This window comes from Peromyscus maniculatus, chromosome 5 (assembly GCF_049852395.1).
Source record: "Peromyscus maniculatus bairdii isolate BWxNUB_F1_BW_parent chromosome 5, HU_Pman_BW_mat_3.1, whole genome shotgun sequence".
NCBI lineage: Eukaryota > Metazoa > Chordata > Mammalia > Rodentia > Cricetidae > Peromyscus > Peromyscus maniculatus.
Window position 1 is genome coordinate 100,962,021 of NC_134856.1, and position 22,487 is coordinate 100,984,507.

Sequence of the window (22,487 nt, forward strand, 5' to 3'; positions counted from 1 at the left end):
ATGTGAGTGGGGAAGTAGTAGTGGAATGACATTGGTAAGATCATTAATTAATCAGAATGATGATCTGGTCAGAAATGAATGTTCTGAATCATTGGAGAAAGAAACATGTGCAGGCATTTTTCTTTGTATGTATGTACATATGTAAGGATATAAGTTTTGCTTTGGAGAAATCTCATAGGGGTATTTTCTTTATTTTTAAACTTTCAACCAATATTCCTCTTTGTTATTTTTAACAGTGAAGATTGGAACATACTAAATACCTAAATGGGCTGTGTGCCTATATACGTAGATCATCAGAATTGCCATGGCGTATTAGGAAGAGGATGTCAGAAAGATGATGTTTTAAGATGAAGCAATTTTAGGATGTGATTTGGAGGAGGCTTTAGGAGGCTCGTGTTTGTTCTGGAATGGATGCTGTAAAGAGGCCAGAGTAATTGTGTTCTTGAGTATTTAATTAAGCCTTATCTAGGAGGACAGAGGCTAAGCCAAGGCTGAAGTATAGCAGTAAAGAAGCTTGGTCTTTCACTTTCCACAGGATGAAGTGTGTGATTATTTTTTTGGAAAGCCTTCATTGAGACATGCTTATGGAATGATCTTGTCTGTACCAAGATCCTTCATGCTCACAGAGTGGCCTTGTGTACTGCTGGTGCTCTGTAAAGTTGCTTGTTTGTCAGAAGACCAAGGCTTCCCTGTGAGTGACAAGGCAGGCCCTTTATAGATGTTAGCCTTTCTCTTTGTCAGTGGGAGTAAGTAAAGCGTTCGCATCTGATAGAGTGTTTTCGTTGGTGCACTTTTCCAAAGTGTATGAAGGGTCCCATGGCATTGGAAATATAATTATGTATGTAGGTAGATTCAGGATTGGCTATAGACCAAATCATTGATTGTAGTATGTCTGAGTAGGATTATGAACATACTTTTTGGTCTTCATTGACATTCATTTAATTTTATTTGTTAGAAGCATTCATTTATTTTATAACAAAATAGTGAAAGAATGCATAACGTCATCTCAATTTAGGACTTGTTTCTATTTAAAATTTTATAGTATATGGAATTCCCTGCATTCTTAAAGTTGTTTAGTATTGTTTAATATTTGCCCGATTGTCCATTCTACATGTCTGTTTAGTTTTCTTAGCCTTTCTTCTGTTATTGAACCTTTAGTTTGTATCCGTGTTTGTCAACAGTCTACTTGTGTTGTTTTTATCATTATTATTATTAATGTATTTTTGAGACAGAGTCTCGCATAGCCCAGACTTCTGGCTTCAAACTCCTACCTAGCTAAGGGTAACCATGAACTTTTGATCCATCTCCCTCCATGTCCTGAATGGTAGGGATATAGGAGTGGATAATCACACCTGATTTATTTTGTCCTAGGGATAGAGCCCAGGACCTCATGCTTGTTAGGCAAGCACTCTACCAACTGAGCTCCAGATCCAGTCCACTAATGCATATTAGTTTTACAAATTAATAGGCTTCACTGTGACATTTCCATAATGCACACATTGTGTTTTGATTTTTATCAACCCTTCTTATGACCCATTCTTTTCTTGGTTCCTATTTCTCTTTGCTAGTCTCTTTCTTCCTCTGTTCCCTTTCCCTAATGGTTTCTCTTCTACTTATAGTTTGTATTTAAAATCTGTCTGGTTTATTTCACTTAGCATAATCTCCATTTTCATTCATTGTTCTGCATGTGATATATCATTCTTTGTGATTGACGAGTATTGTACTATGCATTTATGCTATATTTTCTTTATGCTTCCATCTGCTTGTAGGCACCTAGGTTTATTTCCTAATTTAATTATTAAAAATAATATTGCAGAAAACATGGATGGATGAATGTCTCTGTAGTATGATTAGATTTCTTGGGATATATATTTAGGAGTGGCATAGTAAAATCATATGGTAGTTCTATTTTTGTTTTTTTTTGTTTTTTTGAGGAACTTACACACTGACTTTGACAGTGACTTGACTAATTTTCATTTTCATCAATAGCATATAACAGGCCCTTCTTTCTCCCACATTGTCATCAGCATTTGCATTTTATTTTGCTATTTTGTTTTATTGATAATAGCGATTCTAACTGTGTTGAGAATCTCAAATACATGATATTTGAATTCCCTGGCTCCCAGAAAAATTCATGTTTTTCATCTATTTATTGGTCATTTGTCCTTCTCTTGAGAAGTATTTGTTTAGATCAGTTAGCCCCTTATTGACTGAATAGCTTGTTCTTTTGGTGATTAAATTTTGTTAATTTGTTATATATTCTAGATATTAAGACTGTCAGGTAACTAGCCATCAAGCATATTTTCCGATCTATATGCCATCTCTTTACTTGGTCATTTTCTTTGTTGTGCTGAATCTAGGAATCTTTGGGCATGAACTTTTGTCTGTTGGTTGAACTATTTTCCTAGCATTGATTCCTTTGATTAGAATTTTTAAGTCAAAGGTTATGACTAGTTTTTATGTATTTGAACACATTGCTGAGTAAATTTCGAACTTAAATTTCGAACAATGCACACTCGTTTGTACCAGCTATGTGCAAATAGCTTACTTCATTGTGTTCTCTGCCAAACATTATTTTGCAATGTCTTTTAACTATTAGAAATTTTGAACATTCATATTATTCACATCCATTTCTACCTTTGTAATACGTCTGGTGACATTCTTTGCTCAGGGCAGCTTTTAATATTATAATAGAAGCCAGGCCATTGAAGACTGTCCACTTGATATTTATTGTCAGTTTGAAAACAAATTATTGCTGCCTAATGCATAGCCTGAAGCCTTTTTATCAATATTGTCTAAATCTGGGATAATTATTCCTGTTCCTAGGGAGATACTATATAGGAGTCCAAATAAGACTTACAGTAGAAATTGAAGTATATAAGGAGTGGTTGCATATGTTGATTGCATATTGCATATGATTGCATATGTATATCATATCCCATAGATGTGAGTCTGTTCAAAACCCACTTTATAGACCTACCTGTGACTGACTGTGTGCCTGGTCTTTCATGAAGCAACTGACTGTGTGCCCGGTAAATGTCAGCCTTTCATAATGACGATAGGGAAGGTAATTGTAACAAATTAAGATGGATCCATTTAACTTGTTTTTTCTGTTGAAGGAGGTCATGATCATAAGATTTTTCTTCCCTTTGTTTTACATAGAGCTATGTGAAGGGTTTATTCAAATATACAAATAAGATAGCTTTCATATTATGCAAATTTATCAATTTTGTATTTCTTTTTCATACCCTTCTTGCCATGATTCCCTTCCAGTGGTCCACTACAGTTGAGGTGCTATACAGGTAAAATTAGAGTTTTTTGTTCCTGACATAGGATATGAGTTCAGATGTGGGCAGCTTTTAGACTTTCTCTTCTCTGCTGCTGAAGGTCTGACCTTGAGTCCAGGCCTCAAGATACATCCTTAAGTGTCACAATCTGAACTATAAGCCCATCTGTTAAGTCTGGTGATATGGATCTGTGTGGAAGATTTTCTTATAGTAGCAGAATTATTAATAAATGGTATAATCATTTCTCAAGCATTTATAGTCAGGAACTTGCATCTGTAAATATTACAGATGACAGAGTTAAATGGTCTACCCTTTATATATATTTTAGTCTGTAGTGGTAGATGGGTTGATGTACAGATTTACATCTGTCATCTGTTTCACAACACAAAAGAAACTCCTCCTCAAGGGATCTCTGGGGTTCAGTAACTTCTTTTCATGTGGACATTTGAAAACAATGACTCAGTTTTGTTTTGTTTTCAACTATTAATATGTCCACATAGTTTTCACAAAATTAGCTAGATTCCAGTGCTTACATCATGTTTCCTGTATTTCCTATAAAGCGCATAGCTGGTCAGCAGGCTGTGAGACTCCTGTATGCATGGGCGCTTTCTGTAGTAGGGGTGTTTGGTCTGCATTTGACTTCTTTTAAGCACATGAAGTTGCCTTTAGAAAAAGACATTTGAAGGAATATAACATATCCAGTAATTAACCAGTGAATTTAAAGCAAGAAGATACTTCAGATTGTCTTCCTTTCTTGCCATGTTTTATGATCTTTCTTGCAGGAGATTAAAACAAAACAAACCAAAAAACAAACAAAAAAAACCTGTGTTTTAAACCTTGGTCCTGAGCCAAAGCTGGAAGCAAGATGAAGGTTCCCACTTGCTCCCCTGGCTACTTGGCCATTCCTGGCTCTGTCCGAATTCTAGGCTCCTCTCTGCTATACCATCCAGTACCTTCTCCACACTGGCTAATGTTTCATTCAGTTGTCCTTTCCATTTGCAAGAAAGACTTATTTCAGTTTTAGTTATGGGAGGATATGCGTGCTCTGTGTTTGCCTTGTATGTGTGGGTGCCCATGGAGGCCAGTTAGCCCTGATGTAGGAGCTGAGAACTGAGTTCTGAGTCCTCTCAGAGAAAAGCAAGCACTCTTAACCACTGAGCCATCTCTCCAGTCCTGTGTTTCTGCTTTTAGAATTTTATCTTGATGTTTTTCAAGTCTTTAAGTCCCATAATATGACTTCCTACCTTTATATCTTTGTCTTGTTTTACTGAGATTTCCTTGCTAGGTTCTGATTTGCTGAAATTTGTCTTTTTAAAAGATTCCCACATTACTACTACTACTATTGATTTTTTAAAGACAAGGTTTCTCTGTATAGTCCTGGCCATCCTGAAACTTGCTTTTAGAGTATCGTTTCGAGGCTGTTCCCTAACTCAGAGATTCACCTGCCTCTGCCTCCCAAGTGCTGGGATTAAAGGTATGCACCATCCCGCTATTCCCTCCATATTGTTATCTTTTCATTGTCTAGCATCTCATCTGATTTAGCAGAAGTTATCTTTTATGGAATTGTTTTTCTTGAGACCCTTGGTCCTTCCTATAGGACCATATCTGGTGTCTTTCAAATCTGCTTCCCATGGCATGATCTCACTGTCCCAGTCTTTGCTATTTTTTTTTTTTTTTTGTCTGCCTCAAAGCAAGCAGAATTGCATGTGTTGAGGAAGGCTAAAAAGTTATGCTGTCCATAAAGATCCTGAGCTGACAATTGAAACACGCAACTTACCTCTATCTGGGGATTTGGGTGATTGGTAATGATAGCACGGGGGCCAGAACCAGAGCCTTTATCACAACTGTTAGGGAGCTTGGCACAGGTGTGGGAGATTCTGGGATGTGCATCCTACACCACTCTGTAATGTAGAAAAGTGTTAGATACATCTATCAGCACAAAACACAGAAGAATAAAGTATATTGCTGGTATGTGAAGGCTCCTATTGAAATATAAGTACTGAGAGTGCTGACTGCCAGAATGTGGATTTATGGGAAATAAAGCTCTAAAATACTTTCTCCAACAACAACAAAAATATAGACCTCTTGGAAACAGCTTTTCCTCTCCATGTACTTAGCTCCCATTGAGCTTAAATTGCTCTCAGTATTGGGATAATGACAATTCGATAATACAGGATGTGGAAGACAAACCAAATAAATTAACCAGCTGCTTTTAAGGCTAGTTCGCTCAATGACTTACCCCTAAAATGCTTTGTAGAGCATTCGTGCTCAGTAGGTCTCTAGGCAGTTTTATGACTAGAAGAAAGAAATGGATTTTATTAAATGTCAGTGAAATAGGGGCAGATAGCTTTGTGGTACTTAAATTAGTGCGGAATGTGTGTAAGAAAAGTAGTTTATCTTTCTCTAAATCATCAGTGCAGAACCTTCCTTGGCATTCCTGCTAGAAAATGTGTTCCTCCTCAAAATTCCCATAGATTAGGCTAAAACAGTAAATGGAAGTGCACTATTTGGTGCTGATCTCCTGTGTGGAACCCTGTATCTTGGAGTAAATCCCACAGAAGGCCGGTGATAAAAACAAACAAACAAACAAAAAAAAACCTCAGCAACCACTAGCAGACACATGAAGTTGAATGCCATATGAGGCTTCGAAGCTAGACCTTGTGAGTGAGGAATATGGGCAGAGGAACTGATAAGGAGCCAGGGACTTGATGCAAAATGAAGAGCTGCTTAGGTACAGAAAGCCTGAGAGGTGAATGCCATCCAGTCCAGAGCCTTCTGCAGGGCCCAGAAGAACATCACTGTGCAGGCCAAACATAGGGCACATCTGTGCCCTTTAATGAAGAGAGATCAGCAGCTGCTTAAATGGAGCATGAGAAAACTGACATTAAAAGTAGTTTTCAAATTTTGATTAGCTTTGTATAAGTTACATACTCTACCCTTGAGGAATGGACATTAGCCTGTCATTGCAGGAACTGGGCATGAGCTCAACAGAATAAGTCCCTTCTCTTATGTATTAATTGTGTGAATAAGCTTGGAGGTCTTTTCATTTTAGAGATGGCAGATTCTCATGTATTGGATGCAGTTTTTGAAGTATCAGGAGTTATAGATGGGTTGTATAGCTGAAATGAGGCTCTGGGCCATTACACAGCTCCACAGAAGTGGCAGACATAGCATGAATTGACAATGAGGGGAGGATTAAGAATAGCCCTCAGAAAGCCTGCTTGCTGTCTACTGTCCATCATACCCATGTGTCTAGCAAAGAGAAAGGCATGGTCCTTACCCCAGCATGGAGAGGCAGGGAAGCTCAGATGATACCCAGACCCAGGGAAGAGGATGCCGTAACTGGACAGTGGTGCTATGATTGGACCAGCATGATTATAAAGCACATAACAGGGCCAAGCAATTGGAGAGACATGACTTACAGAAGATGCTTGTCATTTTCATCCATAAAAGACAATAGTGATATGATAAAAACTATTACATTTTGAGAAACACCCAAAAATCAGACAAATCACATTTAACTTGTAATGATAAATAGTTTAAAATGTTTCATTTGTTTAGGGAAATTAGCATGTTTCCTCTTTTTGGTTTGGGGGTTTGTTTTGTTTTTCCAACATGTGACTTTTGCATACATGTCCTTGGCCTTTCTCTCTATGAAGCCTTCACTGAAAGTGTGCAGGGATTTTTGCTCTTCCCATCATGTCAAAGGAGTTTTTAGAGTTTGTCTGAACCAAACCTAACATGGACTGACCTCTGAATTCCTGTATCCTTCCTTTTCTTCCTTCCCCCTTCTAGAAGTTTTCCCCAGAGCTAGGACAAGACAAAGGGAGACAGGGGCCAGCTGGCCTCAGTTTCCCCTGCTAACCCAAGCACACTGATTGTAACAGAGGGGACTTGGTGGAGTGAATTTGAAAAAAAAAAACAAAAAAACAAAAACAGAAGATAAAAATGTAACAAACTGAGACCATTGTCCTTGGAGGTGTGGGTGGGTAGAGGTGGGGTGGGTAGAGGTGGAGATGGGTGGAAGCAAAGGTGGGTGGAGGTGTGGGTGGGTAGAGGTGGAGATGGGTGGAAGCAAAGGTGGGTAGAGGTGGGGTGGGTAGAGGTGGAGATGGGTGGAGGTGGAGTTGGGTGGAAGCAAAGGTGGGTAGAGGTGGGGTGGGTAGAGGTGGAGATGGGTGGAAGTGGAGTTGGGTGGAAGCAAAGGTGGGTAGAGGTGGGGTGGGTGGAGGTGTGGGTGGGTAGAGGTGGAGATGGGTGGAAGCAAAGGTGAGTGGAGGTGTGGGTGGGTAGAGATGGGGTGGGTGGAGGTGGGTTGTGTTGAGGGTGGGGAAAAGAGTCCTCAAGCATCTTTGTGGAAGACTCTATAGCACTATGGACCCAAAGCTCTGTTTTAGACCTGGTTATTTTCACCTAGAAATTGGGTTCTTCTAAGATCCATGATCTCTTGAGCCCTGGATGGTAGTTATCTAAGTTTCTATTGCCAGACCTGATTTCCCTCCTGCTCATCAGGCCTTAACTCCAGTTAGACAGCAATTGGTTGCTGCCAGATACAAATCTCACCATTACCTTTAGGGATATTTTGCCATGTTGTATGTTGTGGTGCAGAGACATCCAGCTGGATTTCTTCAGATGTAAATATATAACGTGGAATGACTAACTGCAGGAACCAGGAAGAGTTCATAGGGGTGTGTGGGGTTGGGTGAGAGAATAGCAGAATGACTTCTTTTCTTTTATCTAGTCAAATGAAGGGCATTTCTGTACTCTTTACATGTCTTACTATACAGCAAGAAAAATCAACACCCTTTCACCTAATTGCACAATTTTTAAAATTGCTAATATCTCGCTTTCTTTTTCCTTTCAAATGAATTTTTAGTACTTTGAGAATAACTAGAATTAATTCCTTGAGATTTTCTATGGTCTTTCATGAGAGTCACATGGTAAACTGATGTGACTAAAACTCTTTTTATGGACTTCAGTGGAGTGTCTTTGTTTGGCTTCTGTGTGGCTTGCATAACTTCCATATCTGTAATCAGATGTTTCTCTTCTGACCACCCAGTCCCAAATAACTGACTCAGGCTGAATATAAATTATAAATGATTGGAAGGTAGCTCAGGCTTATTACTAGCTAACTCTTACATTTAAATGAACTCATATTCCGGTTTACGCTCTGCCACGAGGTGGTACCTTTATTAAAATGGCATGTTCATCTCCAGCTCCCTCTGCTTCTGGCCAGTGACTCCTGACTGCACTCACAAGAAAGAGATACACATATTCATAGTGTAGAAAAGGATTGTTCCACAGCACATATCTGAGCTGTTTCCCTTTTCTCATTTTGATTGGTTTCCTGAATGTTAGTTGGCTTAGTACTCTAGGTATAATATGATTTTCTTTTTTACAAAGTTGGAGAATATTTTTAATCTTTTATTGTCCTTTATTAACTTATTATTTTTGTTATCCCTGAAGAATGGTGATATGAAGAATTAAATCTAACTTTTAAAGCTGCTGTCTGTTCGGTAGGATATCTTAGGCCTTTGGAGTCCCAAGGAAGAGATTTATCCCATTCCCTGGCTCATATCAATTCTTCTCAGATACCAAGCCTTCTGTAGGTGCCCAGCAATCCCAGTATGCCTGCGTTCTTTCATGGTGACAGCAGAAGTGGGGACAGTGTGGCCTTTACAGCCTGAGCCTTTGTGCTTCAGCTGTGGGTTCCCAGGACTAGCCTCCCGTCCACCCTTGTCACACTGAGCATGCAGGGTTAGCACTCTGGTTCCTAACCGAGCAGCTTCTGGCAGGCTGCTTTGCGAAGAATGTGAAATCATAGCCTCTACTGGGTTCTCACTTTTTACAAATTTTATAGAATTTTTAATTTAAACTTTGGGTTGAGTTTACTTTTTTAAACAAAGTGCATATTGTTTATCTTTCCTCTCAATGCTGAGTTGGTTCTGAGGTAGGAATTGATGGTAGAAGAAATATGTTGCCACTCTATCAGGGTTCTTTCCTGTCCACCTAGCCAGCCATTTTCTTAGCAGATAGTGATCAGCACTCCCTGTGCCCTGCCCATATCTCACAATCCCCTCCAGACCAAGGCCACAGGTAGAGGAGAGATTCTGTGATCTTACCAATTTCTCCCGGTTAAAACAGTTATTAACTGCTTATTTCTAGTGGATTAAGAATCCTTTTCTGTCACCAAAAATATACTCTTAATTTTTTTCTTTTCTAAATTTCAAACCTTGTAGCAAATTCATCATTCTGCTCACTTGGTTGGGCAGCGTCCTGTTAGGTCTTTTCCCTGTGTGACGAGAAGGGAAGAGTCTGAGTCTCAGTGCAAGGCCACCCCTATGGATTTCTAGCTAGGTAGCTAAGGATAAGATGAGTTACAAGATCAGTGAAACTGGGTGCAATATTTCTGATGGAAGACGGATGGTGAGGCCAGCTTACTTTTGTACAAATAACAGAGAACTTCAAACATTTATAGCACATTGACATGAATATATTCAGCTTACTTGTGAGAATGCACATTTTCTTTTTTATATCAATTCTAATTGTGGATATGTAAAAAATGAGAAAGATGTGTAGGAAATATAAGTAAAATAAAAATTTATTCTTAATGCGTGATCTTTCCTCCCCAGTGCTTTGGACATGGTTGGAGATACACAAAACACTGAAGTGAACTGAAACAGGAGTTTTAAAAATTCTCTTGTCTGGTGTGGTGGCATCTGCCAGTAATCCTAGAATTTTGGGGCAGAGAGATTGTAGGCCCACAATTCTACAACAAGATTCTAGGCCAGCAATAGTGGAACTTCTCTTTTCAGTGCTGTGGATATCACCCTGTATAAATAAAATACTGACTGGCCAGTAGCCAGGCAGGAAGTATAGGTGGGACAAGCAGAGAAGAGAATTCTGGGAACAGGAAGGTTGAGTCAGAGCGATACTGTCAGCTGCTGCCATGAGTACCAACATGCAAGATACTGGTAAGCCGCGAGCCATGTGGCAAGGTATAGATTTATAGAAATGGGTTAATTTAAGATGTAAGAACAGTTAGCAAGAAGCCTGCCACAGCCATACAGTTTATAAGTAATATAAGTCTCTGTGTTTACTTGGTTAGGTCTGAGTGGCTACGTGACTGGCAGGTGAGAGAGAGTTGTCCTGACTGTGGGCCAGGCAGGACTGGAGAAAACTCCAGCCACACTTCAGGACCCTTGTTTCTGCTGTTGCATCTGTTCTCAGTACTAGTTAGTGTATAGTGGTAAAACACGTACTCCTGGGTGATGTGCTTTTAGTGACACATGGTAAAAATGTCATTGCTTAAAGAATTGAAGTTGAGTATATCATGAAAAATATTTTACAAATATGTGAATTATCAGAACTATATCTTCTTCAGGATTTAGGAGTTTTGACCAGTTATATTTTACATTAAAATTTCCGGTAGGATTTCACAGTAGATTCTACTCTATACAGTGTCTAGCTACTGTGGACTATTTAGAGCCCCTAAATCCTAAAGCAAATAATCTGTACTCTGTAATTTGATTTACTGTTCAAAAGATACTGTCAAATTATTTGCTTTGGATTAAATGAAAGAAAAGCTGACCGTTTCAGACTAAAGCAGTTTAATCTGTGATGACTTTCTTGTCAGTGAGAAACTTAAGAGGTTCTGATTTTCCAGTTTACAAAATGAATTGTTTCTTAGTTCCTTATTTGAAAAGCTTTCCTGAAGCTACTACTCACTAAGGCATTGTTTGCCCAGAGTCCTGGTGTTTTGGTGCCATCCTGTGGCTGGCATATGTCATAACCTCAATGCTCGAATCTGATTTAAATAGAGATCCAGGCAGTTTAAGATACATAGGGAATTCTTTCCAGAAGCAAGTTATCCACTAAAAATAAACACACACACACACACACACACACACACACACACACACACACACACACACACACACAATTTATATTGGCTTATTTGTCACTTGGTAACACTGACAGGCAGAAGAGGTGAGTAAAAGATCTTTGTGACTCTGGGTGTCTGAAAGCCTGTGTTTTGCTGTGTCCTCAGTTGCTGCTGTTTGAACGGACATGGATGAACAGATGGAAGTCTTCAGTCCTGCACGAAGGGGAAGGGAACATAAGGAGTGTGAAATGGAAAGGCCATCTGATTGCTTGGGCCAATAACATGGTAAAGGCACCTGTCTGTCTCTCTAACCCTGGGCAGTGGCAGAAGCTTGGCCAGATTGAAAGGTCTGGGTCAGGGAAGATGATAACACACAATGGGGTGATGATTCTAATAGACACAAGTGACGCTGATCCCACACCTCAGAGCCTAAGGAAGGCAGAGCACCTTGGGTTGTAGTAGTACAGTAATTCCCAACACACTGTAGACTGTGTTTTGCAGTAGGAATCCTGAGGTACAGAGTAGCCAAGAGAATGAAAAGCCATTTTAATAATTGAAGGGCTGCTCCAGGAATGAGTTCTGGGACTGCCATTTACCCGTTGTCCAGGGACCACTGATAGAAGTAAGTAGAGGCTATTTTTGATTTCTCCTTTCCTTCCAATATAATCATAGGCCAAAACATAGACCTGACATTTTAAAAGTGTGTTGTACTTTCAGTATTGCACTTATTTAAAGTTTATTTAACATAAAGTGGGTCCTGGAGAAAGTTTAAAAAATATTCATTTTCCATATCTGTCATATTATCTGAAATTTCAGTACATTATTGAGAAAATCAGTCCATTCGGTTGAACCTTCTCAGTTCAACCCTACTGTTTGGGGTTTTCCTTACTTCTCTTGGTTCCCAAAGAAAGTAAACAACCGTGGTCTCGAGCCTCATTTTCCGCCAGCAGTATGCTTGATGTTTCCATTTGAGCACTTTGAAATGTCACACGTAGTTTTCTTTGAGTGGATGGGTTTCCAGAACCAGCACGTTTATGAAAAAGCAAACCTCATTCCTGTGCAGAGTTCCATGAGGAGTGCCTATCTACTGTCAGGTTGCAAGCAGATGGTGTGTCTGTGCATTGCATGTTTGTGTTGGATTTACCTCACCCATGCTATCCACTAATAACACAGCCTCTGTCCAGAAAGAAGTATGTAGGTTGCCTTGCAGTTTGGGTTCTCATAGGGTTTGTGTAAAGCATGATCGTGCCTTTGTGTGGCTCTTTGCCATGCCCAGTAAATACCATCATTGTTTTGATATAGCATACTTACTGATATGTTCCCTTTCCAGAATGCAGGATGCCTAACATTGTTTTGTTTTGTAGGGTGTGAAGATTTTTGACATCACCTCAAAGCAAAGAATCACCAATGTTCCCCGAGATGATATAAGTCTTCGCCCAGATATGTATCCCTGCAGCCTCTGCTGGAAAGACACTGTGACACTCATTATTGGTTGGGGAGCTTCCATCAAGGTGATTTACCCGGTCTTTATATTAAACCCAGATCATTATAGATTCATTGAGAATGGTCTAAAGAAATACATATTCAATTCACGAATGATTTCTGGGAAACCTAATATTTTCACCTGAATGCTGTTGTAATAGGACAGTTTACTTCACAAGTACAGATTTTAAGATGTGCTCTTGCTTTTCTATGATGTGCAAAGCAATTGCCCTTTTCTGTTCTCAGGATGATGCTGTATTTGTTGAGTTCTGTTTTAATTTTCCACAATCCCACTGCAGTCTCTTAGCTGTTTATGGAGCATGTGATTTGTTTTGGTGGTTTAGTCAGGTGCTCATCTTGATATTACCCTTTCTTTGTCTTCACCTGTAACCATTTGTTTCATTTGGGTTATTGATGGTAATGAGATAAGATTAAAACTAAATAATCCTGCATGTTTCTTAATTTAATGACATAGAGACCCTGGCTCATTATCTATAATTTGGTTGTAAGCCTAGCCTTTAATGGCTGAGCCATCTCTCCAGCCCTATAATTTGATTTAAGATTTTTTTCTTACATTTGATTATCTCACCCATATGTGCCTTGATAAAGTAAAGCTGCTCTCCAGAAGGGAGCCCAGACCCCAGTCACCTTTATTTCATGCTTACCAGTGCCTCTGCTAGAGTAGGTACTTGAATCTCAGAAGTTATTGCTTCCCTTTAAAGGTGAAATACATAATTTAAAAACAAACTAAGATTTAGCTAAAGGAAAAAATGTGTAAGAAAGTATCTCAGCAACAGTTTAATATTTAGAGTCAGACAGACTTGAGATTGATTCCATCCTTTCCATGTACTTCTTAGATGGATGTGGGAGTGCATGGAACTTGGCGTATTGTAATAGCTTATCAATGTTACCTATTAAAACATGAATCCAATAAGGGAAACGAGACACACGAGTAGAAAGGAAAAGTGTGATAGTAACTTGTGTGGTGCCTTGCTGCCCAGTCCAGCACCGTTGCCTCTCTGCCATGCTCTTCTGTCCTCACAGTGCCGCGATGCAGGTTCTCTTCTTTTCAGATTGGACTTGAACTGCTTAGTTATATGAAAAATAAATAAGTGATTAAGTTTAGGATGCAGAGATTACCCGAGTTGTCCACCTGGTTCTAAGTGCAGTCCCAGTGTCTCAGTTGCTTTTCATTGCTGTGACAAAACACCATGACCAAGGCAACTTAAAAAAGGAAAGTGTTTAATTGGGCTTATGATTTCAGAGAGTTAGAGTCCATAATGGCAGGGCAGTGTGGCAGTGTGGCAACAAGCAACAGGCATGTGGCTGGAGTAGCCAAGAGCTCACATCATGATCTGCAAGTAGAAGGTACAAAGGAGGCACACTGGGAATGATGCAAGTCTTTTAAAACCCTCAGGCCTACCTCAGTGACACATCTCTTTCAACAAGCCACCCCTCCGAATCCTTTCCAAATAGTTCTACTAACTGGAGACCAAGTATCCAAGCACATCAGCCTATGGGGGCCATTCTCCTTCAAACCACCACATTACATTCCCTGGCCCTTTATATTCATGACCATATCATAATGCAAAATTCATTTAGTCGAAATTCAGAAGTCCTCATAGTCTTTCAGTCTCAAGACTATTTAAATTTCCAGAGTTCCAAGCCCCTTCTTTTCAAGGCAGTTTCTTAATTGTAAACCCCTGTAAAATCAAAAAGTAGTTGCATACTTCCAACATATAATGTCACAGAATATACATTACCATTCCAAAAGAGAGGAATAGGGTAACCTATTGGTCCAGAAAATACTGGACCAAGAAAGACCAAGACCCAGTAGGGCAAACTACAAGTCCTGTATCTAGTTCCCATGTCCAATGGCAAAGGGCTTTGCTGCTGTCAGTCCACTTTTCTCCCTTGGACTGGTTTCACTGTGCAGCCCTCTTTGGCTCTGGCATCTCCAACATCTTGGGGTTTCTACTGCAATCCAGGCTTCACTTTCACAGCTTCACAAAATGGCCTCTCAAGGCCCCTTGCCATCTCAGGGCCATCACCCAGGGACTGCTCTGTTACACATTCTCTGATCTTAGCAACTCTCCTTAGCCATGAAGGAAGATTTCACAACTCCTTTTCTAGCGTATCCTTCATGACTCTAAGGCCAGAACCACTTGGACAACAGGTCCAAGTTTGGCTGATGGCTTGAGGTGGAGCCTGGCCTCTGACGATTGCAGCCACCTTCCTTTCCTGTTGCTTTTTAGAAAGCAGAAAATTTCTTTGGGCTGTTTACTTTTATAGGTTGGAAACCTAGCCTAAGGGCATCCCTTCCTTTATTCCATTTTGGATTAGCCTCTCCTTCATCTTCTTATCTCTTTCAGCATACTCCTTTGATTCAACATTACCTTTTTTGGTGCTAGTTTTTCTCTTTAAACTACATTTTGTATGTATTTTTTCCCTGCTTCACTTCTTCATTGTAAAACCTAAGAGTGATTGATAATAATCATGTGATAGAGTCAATGTTAGATTTCCTTGAAGTCTCTAGTTCCAGTGAAATTAGTTCATGACTTTTCAATTTCCCTTCATGCAAATTCTTACAACAAGGGCAGAAAGCAACTTGTTCTTTGCCAAACTATCACAAGAGTAGTCTCTATTCCAGTTGCTAATATTGTTTCCCTCTGAAACATCTTGAGCTAGGCCTCCACAGTCCACATAGCTCTCAGCACTATTACCTTACAAGCTCCTACTAGACAGCCTGGTTAACCCTGCTTACAGCTTCCAATCACTTTCCTACCCCCAAACCCAAAGTCTTCCACATTCCTCCAAAAACAACACAGTCAGGTTCTTCACCGCATTAGCCTTCTCCTTGATACCTACTTCTGCTTTATTGTTTTTCTATTGCTGTGATAAAACACTGACTAGGGCAATTCATGAAAGAGCTTTTCATTGGGCTTATGATTTGAGAGGATTAAGAGCCTATCAGAGCATGGCAGTAAGCAGCAGACATGTTGGCTGGAGTATCTGAGTACTCACATTTTGATCCACAAATAGGTGGCAGAGAAAGGACACACTAGGAATTGTGAATGCAAATCTTTTGAAACTTTAAAGCCCATCCCTAGTGACAAACTTCCCCCAACAAGGCCACACCTTCTAATCCTTCCCAAACAGTTCACAGAGCAGGAACAAAGCATCCAAACCCATGAGCCTGTGGGGCCATTCTCATTCAAACTAACCATGCCAGAAATCCCAGTGAGGGAGATGGAGAAGGAAGGAGCTGTTACACAAGAAGACAGTATGTTACTTCTGAGGTAGAGCAAGCTGGCTAGGCTTAGGTTCTCTCTCAGAGCCTCCAAGGAAGTGCTGCCCTGCCCACACCTCATGTCACCTGATCAGTGAAACTGATTGGACTTGTAGCTGTAGACCCATAAAGTGATTGCCTTTCTGTGCAAAACGGCCAGATTTGGGGCTATGTGTTAGAACAGTTGTAGATAATGAATACACATTCTCTATGTTTAAATAATAGCCTACAAATTTATGTCAAGTATGTTACTTTATTAGAGATTTTTTTTCTTCAGACTAAGTCATATTTTGAGCATTTCTCAATTCAGAAATCTTGGTGAGCAATCTTGATTGAGAGAAACAACTAGAAGTGGCATAATAAAGCATGTAGTTAGAGATATATTCTATTTATTTTGTATGGCCACCAAACACGAAGCACCTGTAGGCAGTGGTTGCTGGGGATACAACAATAGGCAAGTTAGTCCATTCTTTTACTGGACAAGTTCTGTCCTGGTGAAGGAAGAGAGAAGTCAAAGAGCAAGCAAACACATGATGATGATGGGAAATAGAAGGAGGACATGCAAACAGGATAAAGGGACAGGGGGCTCTGAGAGCTACCGCGTAATTCACGTGGAGCTCCGAGAGGGACAAGTTATGCAGCTCCGAGGAAGTGCTGAGATGGAGCAGCTAGAAGTCAGGAGTGGGGCAGGGTGGAGCAGAGGGTAGGTGAAGATAATGGGAGAGAGGGCTGTGTGGGGGTGGGGTAACAGAGCGCAGTATCCTGGCTTATGGGCCCCTGGGAAATCTCTGGCCTATCATTGAGTGGGGTGGGAAGCCAGCAGAGGATGCTGCAGTCGAGTTAGTTAAATGACCCTGCTTGTACTGTAGAAGGACCACTGTGGTTGTGCAGAGATCATCAGCAAAGGCACAGTAGAGAAGGGTGGACAGACGGAGGCCACTGCAGTTAAGTAGTAAGGCAATGTCTTCTTGTACCTGTGTTGTGGAGCTGGTGAGAGAGAACTGACTATGGGCAAATTCTGAAAGTGATGGTTGAAAAGGAGTGGAAGACAAAGACAAAAGTCAGTGTTTCTTTAGGAGTAATAAAGGTGAAACTTGATTACTCATGGGGTTTGTTTATAGGAAAAAGATGCCCATGTGGGGGTGTGGAAGAGGTAGTTAAAAGAAGCAGATTGGTGCTCGTGGGTAAAGGGTTGCCTGTAAGAGGAAAAGGCCTTCACGTCGTTGATGTGCTCTCATGTGGGCCGCAAGCTTACTGAAGCATTTGCCTGTGCACCCTCCAAACCTGCTGCTTCAGACCGCAGAACTGAGGAGCAGTGGGGTAGAGTGGTCCAGCAGTTGGGGAATGGCGCCTGATTCTTGTCTCTAGAGAGACTGGTGCACAGATCAGGGATATGAAGTAGCCCTTGAACTCCAGCCCTGTGGTTTTGAGTAACTTTCAAAGCCTCAGGTTTCTCATCTTAGATTAAACATGGTGGCATTGTCTTTCATGGATATCTGTGTGTCAAAAAGTCCAGTCAGTCCACAAGTTCACTGAGCATCCCTCAAGTTTCTCCACTTGTTTCTCCCTGGCCAGTCTCTCTGGCTCTGGCTTTGCCTCTCAACTCTGCCCTCCACAGTGCAGCTAGAAGAGTGTATACAGAATGCTGGTCAGGGTCAGAGGTCAGCCTCTCTGTAAAGCATTTGAGACATGCTCATTAGCATATGAGGACTGATCTTCAGCATAACCCCACGGGTTATACAGGATCCAACCTCTTTGTTCTTTTCTGGACTCAACTCTGCCCCCACCCTATGTTTTCAGTTTCTGTCTGACCATCCAGCTGAAGGCCTAGACTCTTCACTTTGTCCTATACATCTATTCTGCCCCTCCTGGTTCCTCTTCCATATTCCTTCTTCTTCTAGAAAGCCCTCCTGCTTGCAGTGCATGCCTCTACTTCCCAGCCACACTTTGGTCGAGTGCCGTATTGCATGTTTCCCTGCTGCACTATCATTTTAACAAAATAACTCCAACTCGGGATTGGTGTTCAGTCATTACTCAGAAAGTGCTGGCTAATATCGACATTATATTTTCTTTATTGCTGTACTCCAAACCATCTCCTTGGCCACTTTTATCAACACATCAAAATGACTGTCCATTTGGCATTGTGAAATGTTCCCCTTAAATGATTGAATAGTTTCCTTAATAAGTGTGTATGGGTGTGAATGGGGGTGGGTGGGTGGGAGAGTTGGTCTCTTCTAAACTCAGAAGTCTACCAGAAAGAAAAGGAAACTGGGGGAAATGGACAGGAGACCATTGTTGAACAGTAATTAAGGAGAAAAGCAGCTGGTCATGTATTTGTGGATGTTCACGTGTCTGCAGCCATGAGATCCTGTCCTACCGTAGGGAAAGCATTCTCTGAGGCCCTCTCCAAGTTGCTGCACTGCTGGAGAACAATTTAGACATTTGCGTTAAGAAAGAAACAGACAAAAAAATACAAAGGATTTCTAACCACTGATCTGGCATCTTTATATCTAGTAATTTGTCCTAAGTAAAGTCCTTAACATTGTTATATTTAAGTATATTGAGCATGCTGTTATTGTTTATGGTATTCATGAATAGAAATAAAAAACAATGGGAAATTGATCAAATAAGTTATACTCGTTTCTTATGCTACGTTCTAATGAAACTAAAGATTTATATGGTAGAAGAATATTTAAATGATACATATTTTTCATAGTAAGCTTTTACATGAATAGCAATAGCTCTGTGGTAGACAACTACTAAAGGTGTTGTCCTTGGCTGACACTTGGTTCATGCATTTCACCATTTGTTTGTCTACTGTAGACACTAAATTTACAATGTTCCATAGTGTTGTGATACTTAGGCTCGTGGCTATAAAATACCACTGTCTACCAGTGAAGGAAGAAACCTAATCACTGAATTGTGGGATCAGTACCTAACTGCTAGTTCAGTCTTATTGAGAGGGCCAGACCTATAAAAATGCTTGTTTCTTATTACAAAGTTGAATGTATTCACTTTTGAAAGGACATTCATTTAGAAAGAGGTAAGAAAATATCCATAGTCTTACCAAGCAATAAAACAATTTAACTCACAATATGCATCATCTGGAGTTTGTGTGGGAGTTGGAGGGGTGAGAGATTAAGGGATAGATCAAGGGATATATATATATATATATATATATATATATATATATATCCCAACTTTACATGTATAATTTAAAACAAAGATAAACTTTTTTTTGAGAAAGATCTAACAGTAGAAATGGTAGACTTTATAGGTAGAAATGGTAGACTTTATAGGTAGAAATGGTAGACTTTATAGGTAGAAATGGTAGACTTTATAGGTAGAAATGGTAGACTTTATAGGTAGAAATGGTAGACTTTATAGGCCACATACTTGCTGCTCTTTTCGTTTCTCCCTCACAAAGTGGAAGCTACTCTTAACTTCCAGGCTACACACATGTGTGATCTTAATAGGGTGTATGTAGACAACAGACTCTGTAGGTGAGCCATAGTATGTCTGTTCTACCAAAAATTCCTCTAGCACATACCTGCAGCCCTTAAGTAGTGCTTCAGAGAATAGACCATAGAAACAGCAAATTTATATTAGTGTGCTCTTTCTTTGCCATAGAGTGTAACTTTATTGGACTACCCTTGGGGAATCTAAATAATGGTTGCCATAGGTTATTCAAACAAATTGCTTTATTTTCTTTTTCTTTTATGTGTATGGGTGTTTTGTCTGCATCTTTATCTGTGTAACTCATGCATGCAGTGCCCACAGAGGCCAGAATAGGGCATTGGATCATTTGAACTGGTTAAAGAAAGTTATGAGCCACCATGTCAGTGCTGGGAACTGAAGCCAGGTCCTCAGAAAGAGCAGCCAGTGCTCATAACTGCTGAGCCATCTCTCCAGCCTCTCCAACTGATTTCTGTCTTTTACATCTTAGAGTAGATTTTATGTACTCCATCTCTGGGTGACATGATTACCTTAAAAAAAAAATACCACACTGAGTAAAATGCTATAGAGAATTTCCTATCAAAGCTAGAAAATAACCTGTGAATTTCTTTTCTAGATATGTTCAGTGAAGGAACGTCATGCCAGTGAGATGAGGGATCTGCCAAGTCGATATGTTGAAATAGGTATGGATCCTTCCCATGTCTTCTGTGATGGTAAAACTTCTAATGAATGCCTGATTTTGCATCAAGTGGGAGTCAAAGGCCACATCTTCCACCAGAGCTTATCTCTTGGTGCTTTGGTAAAATGGATCCAGAAAGCCTTCAAGTTTTAGAAAGATCCTCCTCTCCATTTTTCCAAACAAACAAAAATTTCTGTTTTTCATAATAATTTTATAGTTGGCTTTGAAGTCAGATAATCATGTATTTTGGATCCTGGTATTTTGTGATATTTGCCTCTAGGACCTTGGATAGATTTCTGCTGTTTTAAAATTCTTACATGTAAAATGTGAGAAAGAATATTTTTAAGGTGGCTGTAAGGAGTGTGAGTTAGTACGTGCATGCACCTAGTATAGTCCTGACCATTGGTTTTGTTGACTTGAAACTTCTCAATCCTCACTTTTGTCATAACCGGTCTGGCCCCAATTGCACCATCTTTTATTTGGAGCACCACGGCTAGCTGTCTCCTCAGTTTTATCTGCTCCACTGTGACTCTAATCCAGTCTCTTTATCTTAGTAAAAATGCAGACCAGATCATGTAACTATTCTTCAGTCTTTTCCCATTGTTCTGAACAGAAAGAATAGACTACCGGTGTTGATGTTGCCCATCCCTGTCTAACTACAGCTCCCACCAAGCCTCTTTGTGGTCTGTGTGCTACAGCCACAGGGACTTTCCTACCCAGGCCCAAGCTCCTCCTTCCCTTCTGTATAGAACATTCTTCTTGCCTCTTTTTTTCTTCACCAGCTTTAAGTCATACCTTGTGTCAAGCATTCCTTTCCTGGGAAAATCCACTGGTTCTGTCAGACCAGGCTAAGCCTACCCATTCAAGTATGGATTCTATCTGCACCTGGCTATACATATGGCTGCAGCAGTCCTGAGTTCTTGATTATTGGTATATTTTTGGGTAACACAAGACTGTCACTTCAATACAAGCATACCCTGGTTTATTTTTGTTTACTTTGTATCTTGAAGGCCTGGAACATTATAGTGTGCACTACATAATACTGGGTTGAATGATTCAGCACCTCCTGGAAGCAGCTACTTAGGAAACGTGTGCTGTGTATGATATTATGTTCATGATGGAAAAAAAAGTTTTGCCCTATTAAATTGGCTGTAAAATTCTCTTGTGCCTTTGGATGGTGGCTGCTATAGAAGTGTGATACTTCTCTGTTTCTCTGTGGTGCTGTGAACATTGTTTTCTCTCCATTATCCACTTGGCTAGTGTGGTGAGAGCATTCCAATTTGGGTTGTTCTACACTTGGAGTCAGAAGTTGTGGTGTGTAGAGTTTTAATACTTTCTTTAACCTCAGAGAAGTAGTAGTTCAGATTCTGAGTATGAACAGATTGCATATGTAGAGTGTAGTAGTACGAGAAAAGCCAAGGAACAAGAGGATAGAGTAGACTTCTACCTAGAAGATGTTCGTGTGAGTGTCTCTCACTTTCTTCCCACTTCTCCTTTGCCTATCAGGGATATCCTCTGAAATTCTTGATGCATAGTATCTTAAGAGTTGTTATTGAATAGTTAAGTGGCAAAACAAAATGTTCTGGTAATTTTTAAGGCTATGAAAATTTCCAGGGAAATACAAGAATGTAGCTTTGTCATTTGTGTGAGTACATTACTGATATTTGACCACTATAGTCCTTGGTTAAGTACCATAGTCCATTTCCACGGCAGGTGGCACAGCTTTTGTGTAAGAGACCTTGAATGAGATGAAGGAGAGGGGAGTGTTGGGAAGTTGGGAATGGGATTTGCTTTATTCCTGAACAGTGAGCCACTTTCCTTCAATGGCATAATGACTGCACTGAGATTAAGAAATATCTGTGAGAGTGAATTTGTCAGAAGCCAGATTTTTTTAAAGTTAGAATCATAAAGACAAGCAAGAGTTTTTACTCCAGTATTCTTATAAATGAAAAATAATAATGACAAAAAAAAAAATAAGGCCTCTGGACAGTTACTGCCATGAAGAAGTTTTCTTGGTGCAGCAGGCTTTTGAGTGCCCTTGTCTCTTCTAGGTTATAGTACTGCTGTGGGATGTTCTATATGCTGTTCTGATTGGTTGATAAATAAAATGCAGATTGGCCAGTAGCCAGGCAGGAAGTATAGGCGGGATAAGCAGACAAGGAGAAATCTGGGAAGACAAAGGCTGAGTCAGGAGACACCAGCCTGCCATTCAGGGAGCAGCATGTAGTGGCACACAGGTAAAGCCATGGAACATTTGGTGACATATAGATTAACAAAAATGGGCTTAGTTTAAGTGTAAGAGCTAGTCAGTGGTAGGCCTGAGCTAATGGCCAAGCAGTTTAAATTAATATAACCCTCTGTGTGTTTACAGCAGTTTTAATTAATATAACCCTCTGTGTGTTTACTTGG

At 40.1% G+C, this 22,487-nt stretch overlaps 1 protein-coding gene across 1 annotated transcript in view; it reads left to right on the top strand.

The window, feature by feature from the left end:
- Nucleotides 1-22,487, top strand: part of Vps41 (VPS41 subunit of HOPS complex) — a 166,266-nt gene that overhangs the window by 86,003 nt on the left and 57,776 nt on the right. Inside the window, exons 8-10 of the mRNA XM_006988909.4 lie at nucleotides 11,338-11,457; nucleotides 12,537-12,683; nucleotides 20,016-20,082. Coding sequence (XP_006988971.1) covers nucleotides 11,338-11,457; nucleotides 12,537-12,683; nucleotides 20,016-20,082 — 334 coding nt within the window. The remainder of the gene's footprint in view (nucleotides 1-11,337; nucleotides 11,458-12,536; nucleotides 12,684-20,015; nucleotides 20,083-22,487) is intronic.